The sequence below is a fragment of the Chlorocebus sabaeus genome, chromosome 20 (genome assembly GCF_047675955.1).
Source record: "Chlorocebus sabaeus isolate Y175 chromosome 20, mChlSab1.0.hap1, whole genome shotgun sequence".
Taxonomy (NCBI): domain Eukaryota; kingdom Metazoa; phylum Chordata; class Mammalia; order Primates; family Cercopithecidae; genus Chlorocebus; species Chlorocebus sabaeus.
The window spans coordinates 118310293-118333922 of record NC_132923.1 but is presented as its reverse complement, the minus strand read 5'-3'; the positions used below and the strand labels follow the sequence as shown (position 1 = coordinate 118333922).

General features: G+C 52.9%; 1 protein-coding gene across 6 annotated transcripts in view; it reads left to right on the top strand.

The window, feature by feature from the left end:
* The window catches only part of PAX7 (paired box 7), a 118857-nt gene that overhangs the window by 72885 nt on the left and 22342 nt on the right, over window positions 1-23630 (top strand). For all 6 annotated transcript variants that reach the window (XM_007980289.3, XM_007980287.3, XM_007980288.3 and 3 more), the window contains exon 7: window positions 141-343. In XM_007980289.3, coding sequence (XP_007978480.2) covers window positions 141-343 — 203 coding nt within the window. The remainder of the gene's footprint in view (window positions 1-140; window positions 344-23630) is intronic.

Sequence of the window (23630 nt, the reverse complement as noted above, 5' to 3'; positions counted from 1 at the left end):
AGGTAGCATGAGAGGGTGGTCCCTTCCCTCCAAGGAATGGAGACTGGGAGGAGGAGGCTCAAGGCTTGCCTTCTGCTCTCGGAGGCCCAGGGTCCAGGATGAGGTCACTTGCTTAGGACCTCTCTTGGGTCTCTCTACAGATGGGGGCAGCACTGTGCACCGGCCCCAGCCCCTGCCACCGTCCACCATGCACCAGAGCGGGCTGGCTGCAGCGGCTGCAGCCGCCGACACTAGCTCTGCCTACGGAGCCCGCCACAGCTTCTCCAGCTACTCCGACAGCTTCATGAATCCGGCGGCGCCCTCCAACCACATGAACCCGGTCAGCAACGGCCTGTCTCCTCAGGTAGGTGGCCTCAGCCCAGCACCCAGGGTCCCACCGCCACTAAAAAGTCAGACATTTGCAGATAGCACGTGGGTGGAAGCCTTGCGCTCTTTCCTGTAGGAGGCTGACTGTTCTAGAATCAGGAATTCCTGGATTCTGCCCTGAGCTCTTGGCTTTTCACCAGGACTGACCAATTCCTGAAAGGCAGGACCATGTCCTATTGGTGGAGAGAATTGTGGATGGGGTTCTGGGCCGGTAACTTTACCCTGATTGGTCATTGGAATTCTGTTTGCTCCTGTGTGATTGGTTAAGTCACTCATTGCCTCGGGGTGCTGTTAGAAGTCACAGGACCTGCTCTGGATGAAGTCAGAGAGATAATGTGGGCGTTGATGGTGGTATTCGGTGAGTTTGGGGAACAGGACTTGATGATGCCAGAAGTCCCAATGAACTTGAGGAAGTGATGGGCTCATTTTTTTTGTAGCTTCAGCAGGCTCCCAAATATCCGTGGGGGAAGGGATGAAGTGTCCCCTGCCACATGTCTGCGGTGAGAATCCGCTGCACGTGATGCAAACTGATCTGAAGAGCCATAGTGTGGCCATAGTGTGGCTCTTCAGATCAGGGAAGGCTGTGGCGTGGGTCTAAATCCCAGCTCTACTGCTCAGGAGGGTCTGAGGCAAGTCAGCATCTGTGAGCCTCAGTTTAACCCCCATTAAACACAGCCTGTAACTACCCTCTCAACAAGGGGTGCTTGCCGCATTCAGTATGCTAACAGGTCAGAGCACCTAGCCTAGAGCCTGGCACGAAATCAGTGCCAAGTAAATGTTAGTTCTCTGGCCCTCCCAGTGCCAGGACAATGTGATTAATATGGGAAATCCATTACCTAGAAGGAAAATAAAAAGAAATTCAAAGAAGGCCAGCAAGCTACATCCTGCAGGCCATGTCCGTCCAGCTCGCTGTTTTTTGTAAATAAAGTTTTATTGGAATACAGCCATGTCCATTTATTTATGGTGGCTTTTGTGCCACCACAGCAGAACTGAGTAGTTTTAAAAGAGATCATATAAGGCCAAGGGTGGTGGCTCACACCTGTAATGCCAACACTTTGGGAAGCCGAGGCAGGTGGATCACCTGAGGTCAGGAGTTCAAGACCAGCTTGGCCAACATGGTGAAACTCCGTCTCTACAAAAATACAGAAATTAGCCAGGCATGATGGCAGGTGCCTGTGATTTTAGCTACTCGGAAGCTGAGGCAGGAGAATTGCTTGAACCCGGGAGGCAGAGGTTGCAGTGAGCCAAGATTGCACCATTGCACTCCAGTCTGGGTGACAGAGTGAGACTGTCTCTCAAATAAATAAATAAATAAATAAATAAATAAATAAATAAATAAAAAGAGAGCTCATGTGGCCCACAAAGTCTGAAATGTTTACTGTCAGGCCCTTACAGTAAATTTAAAAAAAAAAACAAAAAACCTTGGTCTGAAACATTCCCAAGATTGTTAATTTTCTGCTTGTCTGGATTCATTTCTGTTTGCCTCCATTAATTTGTGTAGTTGAGGGTTAATTGCATTTCAGCTCCATCGTTGATTTATGGGGAAACCCTTGAGTAAGTCCCTTCCCCTTTCTATGCCTCAATTTTCACATCCATGAAATGGAGATAATCCCAGTATTTGCCTCCCAAGGTTGCTGAGAATTGAATGAGATGATCTGTGGAAGGCACTCAGTTCAGGTCCGACACAGCGTGAGTGCCCAGTACCTGTAGGCAGCTGCCTGCAGAGCTCCTAATGGTGACGCATCAAGCCCTCTCAGGGTCCGCAGTATGAAGGGTGATGCCACTTACTTGGCTGACCTTGTCCTCACCAGACCACCCCACTCTCTTGCTGGGATCCCAGGTGAACTAAACCCTGCACGTGGAATACAGCCTGTCAACCAGAATGTCTTCCCTGGGGACCCCAGTTGGCCTCTTTGGGGTTCAAGGTCATGGCCTCCATCTCATTAGTGCTAACCTTCCAGAGCCCTTGAGTAAGTTCCAGAGCCCTTGAGATGAGTCACAACAGGATCCCTGAGCTGGCTGGGGAAGGACACTGCAGAGATCCAAGGTGTCCACACCCAAGAATGGGGTCCAGGCGCAGCTTGGTGGTACAAAACAAATTTGGAGGAGTGTCCTTAGAAAGCTGAAGAGGGTCTTGGGGGTTCTGTGCGTGGCTGTCTTGCTTTGGAGATAGAGGGCCCCGGTGCACATTGGCCTGGCCAGGGTTGAGAATCTGGGGCACCTGACTCTGTGACCACCGCTTTTCCCAGCCCTCCTTGTCTCACTGTGGGCTGAGGTTTATCCCCAACACAGGACTGTCACAAGACAAAAGAGAGACTTAGCAAATAAGGGGGCCCAGGCCTCCAGCGTGTGGGTCAGGGATGGGAAACTGACCCATTGGTGTGACCAGTGGATCAAGGGGGAGCCTCTCCCCCATGGCTACGAGGCTTCAGAGTTGGAAGAGGTGTTTTTCACCCTTTCCTGGAAGTTCCTAAGTTGGACCCCCAGCCCTCCACCCAGCCTAGAATTTCACTGAAGCTAAAGGCAAGAGACCCTCAGGAGGCCTCCAGCCCATTCCTCAGGGCCGGGAGACTGACATGATGAATTGAAGAAGCTCAGAGGCTCCCATCAAAGGTGTGATGACAGATGGAGGGTCTGACAGGGGCAGAGGGGACCAGGAGGTGAACAGCTGCTGGAGGAGGGCGGGTGCAGGGGCAGCAGGGCAGGCCGTGTGTGCTTCTGTGCATGGAAACTGCAGAGGTTAAGCTGGGAGCACTTCCTGAAGGATGGGTGCAGCGAGCGGGGCGGAGTTTCTGGGTCTTGTACAAAAGCTCCCGGGCTTGCTAGGCTCCGACTCCCACTGCCCTCCCGCCTCAGTCTGGGCAGGTGGACTTGACACCATCAGCACATCACTGTGGTCCTGGGGCCAGGAATCCTCTGTGCATAAGGATCTATAGGGAGACGCCCTGTAAGGACAGATCTGCCTCCCACATCCTCTCTTCCCAACAGGACTGGCTTCTCTATAGCTCACCTGGGCAGGAGGGACAGGATAGGCTTCCCCTCTGGGCTGTGGGGTTGGCACACTGTCCCTTCCTTTCCCCAGGACGGCAGGTCTCTGACACATTGCCCAGATATCTGTGGACCTCAAAACTGGAAGGATTTTTTTTCTTTTCTTTTCTCTCTCTATTTTTTTTTTTTTTTTTAAACAGAGTCTTACTCTGTTGCCCAGGCTGGAGTGCAGTGGCACGATATTGGCTCACTGCAACCTCCGCCTCCTGGGTTCAAGCAATTCTCCTGTCTTAGCCTCCTGAGTAGCTGGGATTACAGGTGCCCGCCACCACGTCTGACTAATTTTTGTATATTTAGTAGAGACGGGGTTTTGCCATGTTGACCAGGCTGGTCTTGAACTCCTGAACTCAGGTGATCCGCCCACCTTGGCCTCCCAAAGTGCTGGTATTACAGGCGTGAGCCACTGCACCCGGCCGGAATTTTTGTTCTTACAGAAGCCAAAGGGGCTTACACAGGAGGATGAAGCTGTGGCTCTACCGAGCACCTGGGGGGGAGACTCGGGATAAGCTAGCTGTGCATCACGCTGGCCAGCTTGCTACTACTGTGAAGAAGATGTGCCTCGTCCAGTGGCTTGACCCAAGTCCCTTGTCTCAAACCCAGCCTGGGAAGTGGGGACCACGGAACATCAGGGACTCCATGCAGAATCTCAAGGAAAGGCCATTTACTCATCTCATCTCTGCACATGCCCCCTGGCTTGGAAGGGGGTCACTAACATAATGAATATTTATAGAGTACCTACTATGTGCCAGGCACTGTTCTAGGCACTTGGGATAAATCAGTGAACATGAGAGGAAGACCCTTATATTGTCCCAGTGGAGGTGACAGTACAACGGGGTCAGACAGACAACAAATATAAGTTTAAAAGGCATGCAGTATGTTTAATACCAGTGTTGACAAGGACAGCTGAATTTTCTGGAGCCCTTCTAACCTTCAGATCCTACTCTCGGTGTTTTACACATATTAATCCACTTAAAGGGTAGAGCCAGGATTCAAACCCATGTCTTTAGAGCCTGAAATCTTTTTCTTTTGTTTCCTTTTCTTTTTCTTTTTCCTTTTTCTTTTTCTTTCTTTCTTTTTTTTTTTTTTTTCTGAGATAGGGTTTCACTCTGTCGCCCAGGCTGGAGTGCAGTGGCGTGATCTTGGCTCATTGCAACCGCTGCTTACTCCCAGGTTCAAGCAATTTTCCTGCCTCGGCCTCCAGAGTAGCTGGGGCTACAGGCATGTGCCACCACGCCCAGCTAATTTTTTTGTATTTTTAGTAGAGACAGGATTTCACCATGTTGGCCAGGCTGATCTTGAACTCCTGACCTCAAGTGATCCACCCACCTCAGCCTCCCAAAGTGTTAGGATTACAGGTGTGAGCCACTGTGCCAGACCTAGAGCTTGAATCTTAGTTACTTGTTCTGTCTTCCTGCCTCTCAGAAATGCCCACACTTGCACTCTTTTAGAGACTGGCTGGTGCAAGAAGAAACCGTCTAGGGAAGCCACCCCCTTCAGCTTGGTGGAGGAAAGAGCTCATTTGACTCACGTGGTGGATGAGAAAACTGAGGCCAATGACCTCAGGTTAGGGACCAGTGGGCAGAGCTGTTATATGGGCAAATGCCTTTCAAGAAGTTTAGATACCCTTGAGGCTTGGTTCCCTCATTGTCTCCCCTACCCGCCCAAGCCCTGGCCTAAAAGGGATTAGGGATTGGGCACTCAGCACATGGATGTCCCTGGCTTTGTGCACTGGGTCCTTCTGAAGAGATGTAGGGAAAAGGAATCCTGCTTGTGAGACCTCATTCCTGATGAGGTTCATCTGGGGTTAGGATCATAGACCACCCGCAACCCCCAGCCTACTCTCTCCCCTTTGCTCTGGGCTGAGGGCCAGTTACTTGGACAATGACTGTTAAAAAACCACTTAGAGGTGGGGCGCCGTGGCTCACGCCTATAATCCCAGCACTTCGGGAGGCCGAGGTGGGAGGATCACTTGAGGTCAGGAGATCAAGACCAGCCTGAGCAACAGAGCGAAACCAAGTCGCTGCAAAAAAAAATTTAAAAATTAGCCAGATACGGTGGGGCGAGCCTGTGGTCCCAGCTACTAGGGAGGCTGCAGTGGGAGGATCGACTGACCCTGGGAGGTTGAGGCTGCAGTGAGCTGTGATTGTGCCACTGGGCGCCAGCGTGAGACCCTGTCTCAAAATTAATTAATTAATTAAAAACATAAAACAACTTAGGACGAAAGGAACCTTTTGTAATGTGACTGACTTTGAATAATGTGTCACCTGCAGATTGATCCCTTCATACCAGCCCCTGTCTAGGAATCCCAAGCAGGCCAGGCGCTTAGGGGCAGTGGCCACAGGTAGAAAGGAGAACATAAGACAGGCCCTTCAGGGGTCTCCAGCCTGGTGGGGAAGACACAGCCCGTGTCTTCAGGAGCTCATAGTCTGATGGAAGAGACAGACCCCTCATCCTTAGATGCCTTAGTCTGATGGTGGAAGCACAGCTCCAAGAGACAGGTGGGGGAGACAGGCATCAGAAAGTCATTCAGAGCTGCAGTTCTTGGCAGGCTGAGATCCCAAGCAAAGAACCAGGAGAAAATTTCTGCCAGTTTGGAGGGTCCTTTGGGTTGAAGGCTGCAGACAGGGTGCCTTGGGCTGGAGGCTTCCTCAGGGCCCACGTGGTATGTGCCAGGTGGGGCTGGGAGGTGTGGTTAGCTGGAACTTCCTCATGTCCCAACCTTTTTAAGATGTCAACTATATCAGAGTAAGTGGAAACTGAGGCCCAGAGAGGGCCCAGCCTCCCCCAGATTTTGTGAAAATCACACCGTTGGGTTAGCGGCACCCTTGGCTGGGGTCTGGAGGGCGCCTGCCACGGCCTCGTGGAAGGCGCATTGGTCTTGCCAGCACCGCTCCTGGTGCTCTTTCATAATGTCCCACGCTCATCGTCTCCTTTGTTCCTTTCTGGAGCTTAAAATGAAGGAACCCATAAAGGGATTTACATATTTACAATTCCTCCACATGCTGATCTAATGAAGAATATTCTCTAAGCATGCAGTTAACCACACGACCACAATCACAACCAACCAGCCTCTCTGTCCTTTCCTGCTTCTCAATACCCTTATCTCCCGTCCAGCCTGTGTCTTTAGTAATCACGGCGACAGCAATGGCAGAGATCATGCTTACAGCAGGCCAGGTCCCGATGGGCCTGAATGCTGACCCACTTGCCCTCCTTGACTCTTGGCTGTTACCTTGTGATCCTCGTTTTACAGATAAGGAAACCTTCCTTGTCCAGGGTCCCCATCCATCCAGTCACCTAACGCACATTTACGGAGCCTCTCCCAAGTGCCAGGTTGTGTGCTAGGATCTGGCAAGTGGCAGAGTTAGGATTCCAACAGTGGCTCCAGAACTCACTATGCTACTGTGTTGTATCTGCCTGGTGAGGTTGGTCTGCCGGTCCATCCAGGGAAGCTGAGGTCCCAGGTCCCAGAGGCAATTAATGGCAGAGCCAGGTTCAGAGTCACTGTCCCCAAACGCCAAGCTTCCTCTTTCCTCCTGAGACCCACAGAAATCAAGCTCAAGGCTTTACCTTTATTTATTGTGGATGGGGTCTCCTGGGTGCGTTTTAACAGCACATGCCCAGTACTGCCTTCCTGGCATTGTCTGAGATCTCTGGGCCGCCAGTTCAGCAAGAAAAGACATTCCATCAATGGCACACTTACTGGACACCAGATCCCATGTAAGCACTTTGCTTATTTGAAGTCATTCCAGCCCCATGGCAGCCCTACTCTTGGGGAAATAGGCTCAGAGAGGTCAAGTCACTTGCTGAAGGCCACAGAGCAGGTGAGTGATGGAGATGGGATTCTAATTCTGGTCTGCCGGACCCAGGAACCTCACCACCACTTGACTCTCAGCAAGACACGACCAAGATAGTCCACTTGCCCTAGGGAACTGGGCAGTGCCACTCACACAGTGGGCACTGGAGATTCCCTACCTCTCTCTCCTATCACTTCCTCTTCATGCCCCCGCCCCTTTATTGGCGACACTGCGTTTATAATAAGCATTTAAAATGAGTCTTGCTGGACCAGGGACGAGGAAGGAGGAGGGAGCGAGAGATTTGTAGGCAGGAAGATGGGGAGGGGGATTGTGGGGTGTTAAATAGCCCAGAATTTTAAAAAAACTGATGCAAATCACTGGTAGAAGAGGAAATTATGTGCAATTACGTCCTGATATTGGAAGGTTTTGCCTGGCCCAGGCAACAAGATCTCATTAACAAGCAGAAAATAAGATTGAAATGGTGTGTAAAAGAGCTGAAAAATGAATTTGAATGCTGCGTTTGTCCACAATTACCCCCTCCTTCACACATATTTTATTGCAATTTTTTTATTATTCTTAATCTCTCCATTCCTCAAAGCAGATTGGGGACATCCTGGCATTACCAGGGCGTCAGGAGGAGGTGTGGAGGATTGCCTGCCCCCCTGAAAGGAGACCCTTCTCTCGCACATTTTCCAAGGTTGGGTTTTGGAGGGATCAGAATTCATTTCTCCGGCTTAGCGGGTTGTAGGAACATGGGGCTTTAACCCCGGCTGCGCGCTCCTCTGCGCCCCGCCCAGCCCTTCCTTCTCCTCCCTTCCTGGGTGATTCTCCTGCTGCCCGCTTACTCCCTTTGCTTTCTCAGGGTCTCTTTCAGGCCTCTGCTTTCTCAGGAGGCCTCTCCTTCAGGCCCCATGGGTAGAAGGAAGCCTGGAGCGGGAGAAACTGCACGGCCTGTGCCAACAAGCAGCCCTGAGTTGGAGCTCTGTTTCTACCATTTACTAAATTGCTGTGTGACCCTGGCACCGCTTGCTTAACCTCTCTGGGCTTCCTTTTTCTCATCAGAAAACAGGGGTGATCATTGCTACTTCTCAGAGGTTGCTGTGAGAACTAAGGGAAAATTCAAATTAGGTGCCTGGCACAAGTAGGTGCTCACTAAATGTGCACTCATCACACACCCCTCACCTGTGCCCTGGCCTCCACCTCTGCCTCACTGCCATCCCTTCTGTTCCCTTCCTTCTGTTCCCTTCTTTTACTTCCCTGCTCTCCTTGAGCCCCTTCAGTTAGCTGGACAATGCTTGAGTCGGTTTCCTATCCAGGGCAATGTAAGGTGTTCTGCCGACCTAAGTCTGGGGAGGAGAAGGTGCCGGGTGCAGGGGACTCCCTCTCTGCAGAAAGCAGGGGAAAGGCTGTTGGAGCTGATGGAGGAGTGCTTGACTCAAGTTAGAAGGACATGGGCTCTGAGTGGTTTTTCCCAGGATTAGGGGAAAGCTGAGTAATCCTCCCACCCTCCAACACACATCCCCACACCCCTCTTTCTCTTTCTCTTCATGACCAGTGGTGATGGTATGGAGTCAGGAGTCAGTTTGTGGAGTAGGCCAGGAGTCTGTGGCTGGATTTTCTTGGACCTGAAGCCGAATGACATTTTTCAGTGTCTGCCCTCCCCAACTGGCCTTCTGTACCCAGGAAGAGCCCAGCTCCCAGAGACTGCCCCTCCGCCCCCATCCAAACCACATCCAACAGCCTCTGGTCACAGCATCAGGCTAACAGTTAGGCTGCCCATCCACTCTACTCATCAGGCAGCCCCCAACCCCCCAGGGCTTTTTCCTCCGGCTCTTTTGGCAAGGCCAGCCCCAGGGTAGGGATGAACTGCAAGGCTCAGGTAAGCAGCCATGATGGAGGTGTGAACTGATGGTCAGTGTGAATTGGTGGTCAGTGTGAACTGACAGTCGCTTTAGTCCCTGGCCCTGGGCATCCTCAGCCCTTCCAAAACCTGGGGAGACAGACCCGGCCAAGACCCTGCTCTCACATCCAGCTCTGTTTTTGTCCACAGTTAACCCACCTCAGTGGGAAAAGCTGAGTTATTTCCCCTCTGGCGGCTCCTCACCAAACAAAACCACCTGCTCACATCCATCAGAGGCCTCAGCTCCAGCCCACAAGGGAGCGGCCTGGGCAGAGCCTTTTCTGTGAAAATAGACTCATGTTTATGTCTCTGCCTTTCCCACCCCTTTTTCCTGGGTGGAGGGGAATGAGGAGGCAGGGGAGAAGGAGGAAACCCCTCGCGGAAAGAAAGGCCAAACCGGGATCAGGAACTTTCCCAACTGCTGCTGAGGGGAGTGGAGCATGCCTATGAGGAGGCTCTGCTAGGAACTGGGAGGCCTGGCATATTGCCTGGCTTTCAGGGTGACATTAGAGCCTTTGGATTATTGAGGGAGAAGTGGGAGAGCAACCCTGAACTTGCCTCCTTTCTTAGAGAACTAGGTGGGATTCTGGGAAGATAGTGGGTCTTCAGCCCACCTATCTGAGTCTGAACAAGAGGTGGGTGGAGGGTAGCCTTCAAGGGCCACTCTGGGGCCAGGTGTGGTGGCTCACGCCTGTAATCCCAGCACTTTGGGAGGCTGAGGTGGGCGGATCACTTGAGGTCAGGAGTCTGAGACCAGCCTGGGCAACATGGTGAAATTCCATCTCTACTAAAAATACAAAAATTAACTGGGTGTGGTGGCGCATGCCTGTAATCCCAGCTACCTGGGAGGCTGGGTGAGGGAGGATCGCTTGAACTCAGGAGGCGGAGGTTGCAGTGAGCTGAGGTAGCGCTACTGCCCTCAAGCCAGGGCGACAGACCAAGACTGCATCTTGAGGAAAAAAAAAAGGGGAGGGGCACTCTGGGCCTCTTTTATGCCCACCAGCAAAACGTCGGCTTCCATCCAAACTCCACACCTCCAGAGGGTGTGGGCAGGAGCTGACCTCTGCCCCTTTGCACAGGTGGAGTAGAGGCCTGGTATGAACAAGTGGGGAAGGGGAAGGTAGCCTGCCTGGAAGCCTTAGATGTTTCCACACATCACTGTTGTCAGGAACCATGGTCTTCAGTAGGACCACAGGCAGCATGGCAGTACTTGGCACACAAAATCTTGCTGTGACACTTGTGTTATAACTAGGTGTCTGGCAGGTAATGGACCACCACCAACTGTTGGACAACCCCCGGGCGTACAGCAGGCCTGGTGAGACGCAGCTGCCAGTCTGTTCTCAAGAGGATTTTGAGGCAGCTGATCACGTGGTTTGCCCTTGAATATCATTACGTATGATTCCCTTCAAATTCATTTATCTCACTGCCCTTAATAACAGCATAGAGGGAGGCTCAAGAAAGAAACATACATGGCTGTCTCTGCTCTTTTTTTTTTTTTTTTTTTTTTTTTGAGACGGAGTCTCGCTCTGTCGCCCAGGCTGGAGTGCAGTGGCCAGATCTCAGCTCACTGCAAGCTCCGCCTCCCGGGTTCACGCCATTCTCCTGGCTCAGCCTCCCGAGTAGCTGGGACTACAGGCGCCCGCCACCTCGCCCGGCTAGTTTTTTGTATTTTTTTAGTAGAGATGGGGTTTCACCGTGTTAGCCAGGATGGTCTCGATCTCCTGACCTCGTGATCCACCCGTCTCGGCCTCCCAAAGTGCTGGGATTACAGGCTTGAGCCACCGCGCCCGGCCCGTCTCTGCTCTTATACTTTGGAGAGACAATACTCCTCATCCCTCCCCAGAGATAAATTAAAGTATTCATTGGGGACAATGTAGTGTGATTTCTAGTCAGACAGGAGACCAGAGGAAGTCTAGAGAAGGGAGGGCATAGTCAGAGAAGGTTTCCTGGAAGAGGAGTCCCAGTGGGAAGACAGGATTTACTCAGGGATAAATAAAGGAAGGGGTAGGAGGTTGGTGCTGACCAGACAGCAGCAAATGGTATGGCAGATATTAAAACAGCCACTAATTTAGGCACATCATGGACACAGTGGAATGATCATACAGACCAGGGCTCAAATGCTAGCTCCTCGGCCGGGCGCAGTGGCTCACACCTGTAATCCCAGCACTTTGGGAGGCCGAGGTGGGCGGATCACTTGAGGCTAGGAGTTCGAGACCAGCCTGGCCAGCATAGTGAAACCCTGTCTCTACTAAAAATACAAAAATTAGCTGGGCGTGGTGTTGCGTGCCTGGAGTCCCAGCTACTCGGCTGAGGCAGGAGAATCGCTTGAACCCCAGAGGCGGAGGTTGCCGTGAGCCGAGATCTACTCACTGTACTTCAGCCTGGGTGACAGAATGAGACTTCGTCTCAAATAAATAAAAAAATTAATCAAAGTCCAAAAACAAATTCTAGCTCCCCTACTTATTTGCTGTGTGATCACAGACAAGTTATATGAGCTCTCAGAGCCTCATTTTACTCATCTGTGAAATGGGGCCTCTGCCACTCACCTTGCAGGCTTATGAGAATTAAATGAGATTGTTCATGTGAAACACTTAGTTCCATACCTGGCATCTAGTAAGAGCTTAAGACAATGTTCCCCTTTCTGCTTCTCCTTGCCCTGAACAGAAATTGAACTCCAGAAGTCTTGCTGGGTTTCTCTACCCAGGAAATTTCCTTTCTGGGCCTGGTCACAGGTTGGAAACTCAGGAGATCCAAGTTTCCTCTAGGCTCTGCCTCCAAACCACCATGTGATCTTGATATAGGCCTTACTGCTGTGGGCCTCAGTTTCCCCATCTGTGCAATGAAAGAGATGGACCAACTGCTAGCAGGGAACTTGCCTGCCCAGAATCAGTGATTCTGTGGGTTACTTGTACATACACAGGAGTCACAGCCTCCAGATCTGTGGGCAGGGCTGGCCTGCCTCTCAGTCGTACATCTACACCTCCTTCTTGCCTCCTGGGAAGCCCAGCAGGCCCGGGGTTTAGCCTTCCAGAGCTGCCTGGCTTGGTGGGAAAGAATGCAAATATTGGATTTGTCCTTCTTTCTGATTAGCACAGGGACTGGGGACGAGACAGTACAGCAGACAGAAGGAAGGAAAATGAGAGAGATTAGCAATTAATACAGCGGGCAGACTTAGAGTTTCACAAGCCTGTCCCTGGGGTCCCCTGCGGGGGGGAGGCCGCCGGGATGGTTGGGCAATCGGGCCTGGGAGGCCAGGCAAGATCACAGGTAGGAGAGATGGGGTTGACTTTGAGGGTCTCCTCTGCCGCCAAGCCTTTGTACCTTTGTACCTGCTGCTTCCTTGGCCTGGAACACCTTCTCCAGCACCCCATTGTCATCTCGAGCCCACCCCTACTTATTTTTTAAGACTTGGCTCCCTTCCACAAAGCCTTCCTTCACCATACCCCCCACACAGTGGGTTAGCTGTGCTTTCCCTGTGCGGTTACATTTTATCAGTACATTAAAAGTATATATTGATACCAGTAATACAGTATGTCTGTATTGCTACACAAATATTATTAAATAGTAATAAGTAAAATGTTTTAGCACTTACCACAAGCCACATGCTGTGCTAAGTCAGCTACATGAATTATCTCATTTAGTCGTTATAACATCCCTGTGGAGGAAGTGCTGGGATGATTATTTCTGTCCTACAGATGTAGGGACAGAGGCACGGAGCAGTTTAAATAATTTGTCTAGGGTAAGTTGCTCATTAAGGCAGGAGAGCAGGGGGGTCAAGATGCATGCCAGAATCCCAGTGCCTGGGCTCAATTCCCAGCACTGTCACTTCCTACCTGTGTGACCCCAAACAGGCTCTTCCCTGCCTGTTTCCCCTTCTGTAAGGTGAGGTTAATAATCATTCCCGATTTATAGAACTAGCCTGAGAAGTATGTTCATATATGCAAAGCATGCAGGAGAACAGCTAGTATAATATGAGGTAGCTATTTGCAGATGGGGTCTGAGGTTCCAGCAGGTGCCACCAGGAGCCAAGGTCACAGTGAGTTAGCTCAGGGCCAGGACGCAGACCTCCTGTTACAGAATTCATGTTCCCTCAGCAGCTTTGCAGCTGTCTCTTCCACACTCATTTCCCATCTTCTTTCCATCAGCCTTTTCCATCCTATTCCCCCGCTCCTTTTTGCCCCTCACTCTAGGTTCCTGCCCTGCCCCTACCTCAGCCCCAGGGCTCCCTAACCTTCCCCACCGGCCCTTCTCTCTCCTGGCCCTCTCCCCGGCTGTGAACACATTTCTCCAACACCTTTTTCAGTGGGGACATATGTCCTTGGCCACCAGGGGAGTTCTGCTAAGGGCAGGGGAGGCTCCTCCCTTGGACCTTCGAGAACATCAGAGATCTGGGTCGGGTCCCCCAGAACATTGCTGGAGGCCTTTGGAAGGATGGTCCTGAGTGCGCCCTAATGCCTGTGCACCTCAGCCCTGTCACTCCCCCACTCTGTGGCTCTGTTGCCTTCTGAGTGATAAGGGCCTGCACTTTCTTATGAGGGTCGACAGCCTCTCCCACCCCTTAGCCCAGCCAGGCCTGCCTTCCACTTTCTCCCTCAGACTTTCTTGCCTCCCTGTCCCCTCCCAGCCCAGAACTTTCTCTTGGGTTCAGCTGATGGGAAATCCACGTCTGTTTTGTTTTTTGGTGTTTTTTTTTTTTTTCTTCACACACTCTCTGCTTCCTATTTCTCTCCTTTCCCCATTTTCTCTTTTCTCCCTTCGCGCCCCATTTCCCTTCACCCCTTGTGCACCACCCCCTTGCTCACTGTCTCCCTGTCCGCGTCATAACCCTGAGAATACCTCCAGCCTGAGTCCTCTCTCCACACACCCCCTTCTCTCAGACCCTCATTTCCCTCTCGCCCTGTCTCCTCCCGTAACCAACCTCGCCTCCACCCGTTCTCTTCCCCCTAATCTCTCTCATTCTCCTCTCCTCTCTCATTCCGCACCCAACAAACACCTCTTCCCCCTCCATCTTCAGCCCCTGCGCGCCCCCCTTGCCGTCTCCTCCGCCCCGTGTCCCCTTTCCGAATTCCTCCGCTGCTGGTGGGTTCCGAGGCAGGGGCCGGGCGGGGGCTCCCGAGGCCGGGTGGACCCGGGTCCGGGGCGGGGGTTGGGGCGGCGGCGTGGAGGGGGGATCGGGTCGGGAGGATCCGCGCGGCCGCCCCTCCCCGCGCTCCGCCGCCGCCGCCGCGCCTTTGATCCATGGCCCGAGGCCGCCTGACAGTGGAAAATGCGGGGAGACAAAACCACTCAGTCAAAGTGATTCCCAACAACTGTCTCCCCGAGATAAGGACGCCCTCGGGCTCGGCGGCCTGCTTAATTCCCGCTGCCCGGGCCTGGGATCCGGAGCAGCCGCTCGCCTGGCCGCCCCCGAGACTGCAGAGCCGCCGCTTGCTCGTCCAGTCTTGGTCGCGGGGTCTCGGCCGTTTCGGGACGGGGCAGGCGGCGAAGGGACGGGCAGCCGGTAAGCAAGACCCTTGCTACCTGCTGGAGAAAAAGGCTGAGAGGCTCCCACAGGAGCTCCCCGTTCCCCATCCGTTCATTAGGGCCTTCTCCACCAATGCACTTGCCCTTCCCTCCACCTAGAACCTTCTCGCCCCCGCTCTCCTCGCTTAGCCAGCCCTGCTCATCTCTCTGGTCTCAGTTCAAAGGTCGTTTCCTCCAGAAGTTTGCCCTGACCTGGCTCTGGTGGCCAGGCCCCCTCCCATGTCCCTTGTATTCCCCTGGGTAGCAGCTTTGCCTCTGGTTTCTGACTTTTTGGATACCGCTCTCTCCCTCTAATGCAAGGACCCTAGGCTCTTGGCCTGTGTCCCCAGCACAAAGCCTGGCACGGAGTAGGTGCCCAATTAACAGCTGCTTGAATGCCCTGGGCTCTCCTGAGGGTCTATTCTGTGCCCCATTCTGTGCACAGAGGATGCCAGGTGAGCTAAACCTGGCCTCTGCCCTCAAGAACCTTCCGGTTAGTCCACCCACAGACAAGCAAGCAGACAAATGGTGAGCCAGAAGCCTCCAAAGAGGAGAGAGGCCTGGGAAGGGTCTGCAGCCCCCTTGGAGTGAGGGAAATACCGTCTTGAGGGCCAGCTGGCCCGACTCACTGGACAGACCACTTAGAGCCCCAGCTCTGCTATCTGACCACCCTCCTTGGCAAGCTATGTTTCGACATTGTGGAGATTCCAGAGGAACAGGAGTTGAGATTATGTAAAGTGAGGCCAAAAGGGAGCCATCATGATCCCACCTGAACCTCCATGGGGGTGTCAGGGACAGGAGAGCCAGCATGTTTGGGATGATGGTTGGAGGCACATGTCCTGTGGAGGCAGAATTCAGCTGAACTGAGTTCACTCAGAACTGGCCAGGGATGGAAGGGGTGACTTTGGAAAGCAGGGAGAGTCCCGTCTCTGCTCAGAGTGCAAGCAGAATCCAGGCCATACCTGCCAAAATGGTTGGAGGGTGAGTCCTTGCAGGGTGGGGCGATTGAGCTAGAGTCAGTGGTTCCTAAACCCGAGCCTCAAAATTATCTGGGAGACCTGTTAAAAATCTTAATTCGCAGACTCCACCCTGAGAGGCTGTTATTGTTGCTCCATGGTGGGACTGGGGAAATTTGTATTTTTAAAAAAGGTACAGTACAAGGCAGCCAGTCCCAAGCCTAGCACATCCAAAGCATGGATTAGGGAGCTTCCACCTTGTCAACCTCACATGGGGATCTGTCAAAGGCCTCCCTAACCTCAGTGCACCTGAGGGTCCCCATGCACCCCAGTGGTATCCACGCCTTGACCCTTCCTTCTTTCCTTCCTTCCTTCCTTCCTTCCTTCCTTCCTTCCTTCCTTCCTTCCTTCCTTCCTTCCTTCCTTTCTTTTTTTTGAGACGGAGTCTGGCTCTATTGCCCACGTTGGAGTGCAGTGGCTTGATGTCGGCTCACTGCAACCTCCGCCTCTCAGGTTCAAGCGATTCTCCTGCCTCAGCCTCCCGAGTAGCTGGGATTACAGGCATGTGCCACCACGCCCGGCTAATGTTTGCATTTTTAGTAGAGACGGGGTTTTACCATGTTGGCCAGGCTGGTCTCGAGCTCCTGATCCTCCCGCCTCAGGCTCCCAAAGTGCTGGGATTACAGGCATAAGCCACCACGCTCAGCTGACCTTTCTTTTATTTAGAAAACAAGTTGGAGGGAGTGTCTGCTTGAAATGAACTGAGATCCCCCTCCCCAGCAACCTCAGAGCTAGAAGACACCTAGAAAGAGTTAACTGGCTGTCTCATTTTGCAAATAGAGAGACTCACAATGCTCCTGCACACTTTCACCGTCCAAAAAGACTCAGGAGTTAGCAGGGCTTTCTGAGGGCACAGTGGGTGCAGCAATGGCCTTATTGCAAGAGGTTGATTTGCAGCATGTGCGGTCATCCGTGCCTCTGCTCCCAGTGGCTTAGGTGACTTCTGCTTTGACACAGAGCCCTGGGGAATCTTTTCAAGCATCCAAAAGAGGCAACCCGTATGGGTGAATGAGTCCTGGATGAGGAGACAGGAGACCTGGGTAGGGCTTTTGAGGGAGATCCGCCCCTGCCCTACTCCTGTCCCACTCCTGTCCCTCCATCCTGCTGCGTGAGGACTGGGGCTTTGGAGGACAGAAGACAGTGTGTACTCTCAGAACCCAGCCCCCAGGCCCTGGGGACTGCCAGTGGAACTGGCCTGAGGCCAAATGAATGTGACCCTCTCATCAGCCCAGGAGTCTCTGACCAGCGGCATCGGAGGATTAAGGTCCCGTGAGAGTCCTGGCAAATGTCTTATCACAAAGGGGACACGTCCAGGCTGAAATTGAGACATGATGCCCAGGGGCAGAAGTTCCAGAGCCTCCCCCGCAAGGGGCTCCCTTCCCTTCTTGGGCATAGATAATGCCCTCCTCTGGCCCTGGAACTCCACAGCATCCTTCCCTGAGCCCCCTGGGTTGTGGCTCCAACCCCAGCCAACCTCATTCTCCTTGTCTAGGTCTCTGGGGTGAAACAACTGTCCCAACTGGAGTCATACTCTGCTTTAACCCCCAAAGAAGTGGAGTTGGCATCCCGGCATGGTTACTGATCTCAGTAACAGTCATGCCACACCACATTGGTTTGGCCGTTGGCAAAGGCGCCTCTACTCCTATTAGCTATTTGGTCCTCCCTGAGCCCTAAGGGCTTGGAATCATTGTACCCATTTTGCAGATTCAGAGAGGTGAACTCCATGGTCAGCAGCAAGGGACAATGTTGAAACCAAAACTCCTGGTTTATCCAGATACTCAATTCTCTCCTCCAAGCTGGGCTGCCAGAACAGGCAGGGTCTGGAGCAGACCCTTGCTACTCCAAGTCTGTTCTGCACTTTAACGAGGTCCCTCCGAGGCTCTACGTGCCTGTGGATGTTTGAGAAGCTCTAGAGGATGACTTCTCATGCCTTCCCCTCCTCCCAGCTGTCAGATGTTCCATAAACTCCCTGCAATGACTCAAAGTGGGCCACCCTGAACAGCAGAGGACAGAGGAAGGAAGGGGCCTGGGAGGGAACCCCAAATCCTTCCGAGGCCCAGAGGAAGAGGCAGGAGAGCAAGGGAGGTGGCTGCGGTTCTGTACTCAGCCAACACCCAGCTAGACCAGGGTATGGGCCTGGCACCCTGGCATGACAGCTCAACCCTGGGCACATCAAGCTCCTGGGCTGATTTGGCAGGTGACTCTAGCAGGGAGGTATGCAGTGGGCAAGGAAGTGGTCAGAGAGACAGACAGACCCAGAGAGAGCCAGGGCATGAGGTGCTGATGGAGAGAAGGGAGGTGGGTGCGGATGGACCCATGGAGAGAGGGGAGGTGGGTGCGGACAGATCCACTGAAGCATCGTGGAAAGGGAGGGATGTATAGGGGTGGAGGTTGCGGGGAGAGAGAGAGAGAGAGGTAGAGAGACACCCAGAGACCAAGAGACAGAAACAGGAGCAGGAAAACCTGGGACAGAGCAATGCGGAGGCGGGGGCATATACAGGGGCGGGGCCGGGAGAGGAAGAGACACAGGGAGAGGGATGAATCAAGAAGGCCAGGGATGATGGAGGGGGGACCCCAGAACTGGAGGGAGGAAGGTGCAGTGAGAGGGCTTGAGGGATCGCAGGAGAGGGACACAGACAGCTCTGCCATCAGAGGAACCCGAATTTGAATTCCAGGCCCACCACCTGCTCCCCCATGTCGATCCATGCGAGCAGCAGCAGCAAGCAGGTCCCTTTCTCTCCCAGCCTAGTGACCTGCCAGAGCCAGCGTCTCTCCACACTCCCTCCAGCCTCTTCTCCCATTCCCAGTCCAGGTGTCCATGGCGAGGACCTTTTCCCATGCATGCGGGCTGCCCAGGCCTGAACCCCAGATGCCCTGGCCTCCCAGTGTGGCGGTGGTGGGTCTCAGAGCCCTCAGAGCCCAGGGTGAGAAGTCCTGCCCTTTTGCCAAGTGTTTTCCTTTAGTTCCAGATGCCACCCTGACAGGTGCTACCCTGTGATTAATGTCCCCACCTCCAAGGCCTGGGACCAGCCCCTCCTCCCCAAGCCAGAGGTGGCGGTGGGTGGGCAGTGCAGGGACTGAGCTTCCAGAATCCGTTCCTGTTCCTCCCTCTCCCTGGACCCCCTGTAGCCACCAGCAGCAGAGAGCAGACCCTTCCTCAAAGACACTCTCAGATGAGCCACATGGCCGTGGCTGAGTTTCCCTCTAAGCCTCAGTTTCCCTGGCTCTCTGAAGGTGGCAGTAGTCCTGCTGCTGTGCTCAGGAGGCCATGCCAGCAGAGAGCCCGTAGCTCCCGGGGGCAAAGCAGAGAGGCTGCTGGGGGCCTCTGAGGAGCCCCACACAGTCTTGATACCAGAGCTGCTAATGGTGGATGTGGGGGTAAAAAGAACCATTTCTGCTCTGTCAGTGATGCAGGTAGGAGAACCTGGCAGTTGTCGGACCACGTCTGGAAACACAGCCTTCAGCAACTTGAAGGCCCTGTGCAGAGTGGCAGAGAAGCAGACCATGGTTACTTCAAAGGAGAGTCATGATTAGGGGTGTTGGCATGGTTTGGGGGACTGCTGTCAGAGATAGGGATCAAGGTTGGAGTTAGAATTGGTCGTGTTAAATTGGAGACTATTATCTAAGTTGGTGGCAATGGTTACCAGCTGTGTAATCTTGGGCAAGTGACTTGACCTCTCTGTGCCTCCATTTGCTCATCTATCAAATGTGGATGACACAGGGTTGGGCCTGCCTCCCAGGGCTATTGTGAGGAGTAACTGGGTTAACTCACTGAAATGCTTAGAATACTACCTGACGTGGGGACAGCGTTAAAGAAATATTAGCTTAGGGTTATAGATGGCTGACCTTGGAAGTGTGGTCAGCACCAGGGTCATGGAGTGGGGTCGTAATCAGAGCAGGGGGCCCTGGTTGGAGTTGGGGTGCATGCAGTATAGGATAAGGCGGGGACTCCATTTGCCCAACCCCTTCCCCGTATAACCCGCGGCATCGCCTCCCCAGCCTGCATCACCAGCGAAAAAGCCACTATCTCCTCCCGCATCTCTTAGGGCCCGGGGACTGAACTGAGACAACATCTCTCCACCACTGTCCCCAGCCTCTTGTTTGTTTGGTACGTGGATGCCGTGGGCACGTTTTTGCTAATTTCGTAGCTGCCTTTATCAAATGGGGATTCACAAGCGCTTTATCCTCGATAAGTGGATTAGTCGGTGAGCTAAACAAGAAGGTGTGGGATGCGGGGGCTGCTCCGGAGAAGATATTTGTTTTGCAAAGAATGGAGCCTGCGTTCCCTGCCCTGTGTGGGTGAGGCAGCAGGGCGTCGACGAAGTAGCTGGAAGGGCTGTCTGTGTTCCTTCTCCCAGGGCCCCGGAAGCCCTAACTCGTGGGAACTTTCTACAGTGCAAGCAGGGAGCAGGAGGGAGGCTGGATCTCTGCCGAAAGAGCTCCTGGGTCCATCTGGGAAGGGGAGAGGGAAACTCCAAATCAGACCTGGGTAAATAGGTATGCCGGGGCTCATTTTGAGTTGTGTCACCTTCCTGGGCTGCACCTTTTTCCTTTGCATCTTCTGTCTTTGTCCACCTTTCCTTTCCTTCTTACCCTTCACCTCCTTTTTTTTTTTTGTCTCCTTTCTTCCTCCCTCAAACCCCTCCAAGGGCCTTTTGCTAAGAACTGTAAATGCAGGCACTGATAAGACATGGTTTCTGCTCTTGCAGGCTTCATAGTCCAGTTGGACAAAACCAAGACAACAAATGAATGGGCCCCCAAACGTGGCAGCGAGAGGTGAATCTGGTAGGAAACCCTAGAATGCTTCCAGCTGCTTCCTTAGCCTTGATGCTCTCTAAGGAATGGCCATCTGGTGCTCACAGGGCTTCTCAAACTTCTCTTCAAACACCCGGGATAATAGTTGAGTATGTTCCCCCTGAGGCCCTGGAGGTGGGGTGTCACATAGAGTTTCACGTATTCTCTTTGAGGTGCATTCTTTGCCACTGCGGAGCCATGTAAGTTGGGTCATAATAATGGAATAAACTGGCATCATGTCAAGTTGACTCCTCTCCAGGAAGTTGCGCCATGTTCAGCTTGTGACTTTGCATGGCACATGATGGACAACTGAATATGGGCACTGAGAGGGGAATCAAAGATGACTGGGATGTCTGAAGTCTGAGTGACCAAGAAGGTGAGGCATCGTAGACAGAAACAGGGAATGCAGGAGGAGGACCTGGGTCAGAGGTATAGCTCTTTGTAAGTGAAGACCAGGAGATAGCCACAAACGTGTCCAGGACAGAGGTTGGGCAGAGATGTGGATTTCAGACATCTCTCAGCAGAGACTTGGACATAGAATAAGATGCACAGGGATAGAAAAGAGAAAGACTGGCAGGTTTCACTGCACCCGTAGAGGGTGGGGGACCAAAATGCTTTCTTTTTCCCTTCCATTTTTCATATGCACAGCCAGGATCTTGAGGTCCTTGCTCTATGTTGCAGCAAGAGCCTGATTGAAGGGGAGAGAGGGAGCAGAGACTCTAAGAAGGAAGAAAAAGAGCGGAGCAAAGCATTCGGGTCCCCAGCTGGTCCTTAGCAGCGTCTGTCCTCCCCAAGCTGCCTCCAGCTGAGTGTGATTTTGCTATTTATTTACATGTAATTATTGCTATGAGGTGCAGATATTAACGCTGTCAAGAGCAATTTGCTCTGACATTTTTCACTCGCTCAGTGCCCCCGCCACTCTCGATGGGGCCCAGGGTTCTCCCGGCTCAGGCCGCTGCGCGCTCGGTGGCCAGGCCGGGAACCACCCAGCCGGCAAGGAGTGGCGTCAGCGGGCTCACCCGGCTTCTCTGCAAACTCATTAAGCTTCGAAATTGAATTTGGTCTGGGAGAGGGCTGACTGGGCCCCACTCCACCAGCCGAGGCTGGCTCAAGGCCTCCCTGCTCTGCCTTCCACAGAGAAGACCGGGCAGGGCCAAGCTCGCTGGGGGACAGGCCAGTGGCTAAGGCTGGCAGCGGGCTGCAGAGGCAGCTGGTGAAGGCAGTGGAGGGTCATGGTCAGAGAGGTGAGATGTACACAGCCACCATCAGCAGAGCTCCAACATGGCCATGGCATGGTGCGGGCATGGTAGCTCAAACCCTCTCTGTATGCTCCATTACCAGGTCACCCAAGAAACCAATCCCTGACTTTGAGGGACAGCACTGCAATTGACAGGTGCACCCACTTAACTACAGACTGTCCCATGAAGCCAGTCAAACACCTTAGTTATCCTTCAGAGGACGTTACCATGAGGGTAGGAAGAGGTACTGAGCTGGCCCTGCAGCAAGGCCCCTGGGTGGACACTGGGAAGAGAATCGACTTTCTGTTTACAACTTTTGAGTTCAAGTTCAAACCCCAGTGCTTACTAATTGTGGAGACTGGGGCAAATTATTTAGCTTTCTAGAGCCTCCGTTTCCTGATCTTGAAAATGGAACAGCCATTTTTCATTACATTTCATATTTCATTGAATCTAAGACATCTGATGCTGGCCCTTCCTTGATCCTATCAGAAGGTGGGAACAAAAGCTTTCCACACAGCTACGCAGCCACATAGCCACAGCGAGGCAGTGATGAAGGCACTACGCATCCTGATTTCAGAGAGGTGAAAATGTACGTCTTCGACCTGATGTGGGGAGGAGGGGCTGGCGGCCTACCTGCACTTAGTAGGTGATGCACATAGTAGGTGCTTAAGGCTATGATCCTTTTTCCACATGAGCCTCTCTATAACCAGGGGCCATTTTACAAATGGGGAAACTGAGGCTTATTTGTTCATTCCACTGAAGGGATTTTGTTCCTGGGAGGGGGCAAGCTGGGCCTGAGCTATCATGGCCCTGAGTCCTTAACACATTGTGATATGTGCCAGCTTGTCTGCCCAGGTACTAACGAGGCCTCCCTGCCACTGCTCAGTCCCTGCCACAGCCAATCTGCATCCTCGTCTCCACCAATTACTGAGGTGGAGACGCCCCCCCCACCCCGCCCCAACTCCGCCACGCCAGGGGGCCTGAGAGCCCAGACCTCCTCCTTTTCCAACCTGGGCGGGGGACCAGAGTCAAGGAGGCCCTCCTCCCTCCCCTCTCCTTCCTCCTGCCTGCCCCTCCTCCCCTCAGCTCGGCCAATTAGGCCCCTGACACCTGGAGCCGCTGACAAACTGTTTCTGTCACTTGCTCTCTGTCTTTCATTAGGACTGCAGAGGAGGGGAAGCAGGAAAGGGAGGGGGAGGAGATGGGATCTTTCATGCTTAGTAAGGCCAGATACATTAATTACAAAACGGCCATTTGCCGCGTGAAAGTGTGCTAATTAAATTTATGCAATCATTATCTTTAAATAGTCATATCTTTGCCGGCGATCGGCCCCTTCCCCCCCAGCCCCGCCGCTCCGAGCAGAGTCGCTCTAATCCCTCGTCCGCCATTTATCGAGCCATCAGAGATGGTTTCTGAATCTCACTACACCCTTTTAGCGCCAGTGCCCACCAGGGACCCTGAGCCCTTGGACCCATCCTGGCATGGGCACCTTCAGACTCAGGCCGACCCAAGGATCTGCCCTGAATGAGGGGCAAAGCCTTCATCTGGTGTTTCCAGATATTTCTAGATGTTTCCAGATATTTGGAGATTGACATCTTGTAAAACGGACATTGGAAAAGTGTGTGTCTGTGTGTGTGTGTGTGTGTGCGTCTTTGACTTCTTGGACAATGAGTGTAAAGCCATTCTGTTCCTCCCTCCACCCCCACCTGACCTCTAGACATCTTATAAAACAGACATTGGAAGAGCATGTGTGTGTTTGCATTTGTGTGTGTGTGTGTGTGTGTGTCTTTGACTTCTTGGACAATGAGTGAAAAGCTATTCTGTTCCTCCCTCCACTCCCACCTCACCTCTAGACAGTCCTTAACTAAAAGCCTCCAAGGACCCCTGGGATGGGGAGGGGGCTCTTAGAAACCCACTGGGTTGGTGGATGTTTGCCATATGACCCCTCAATTTATTCTTTTCCTTCAACCAA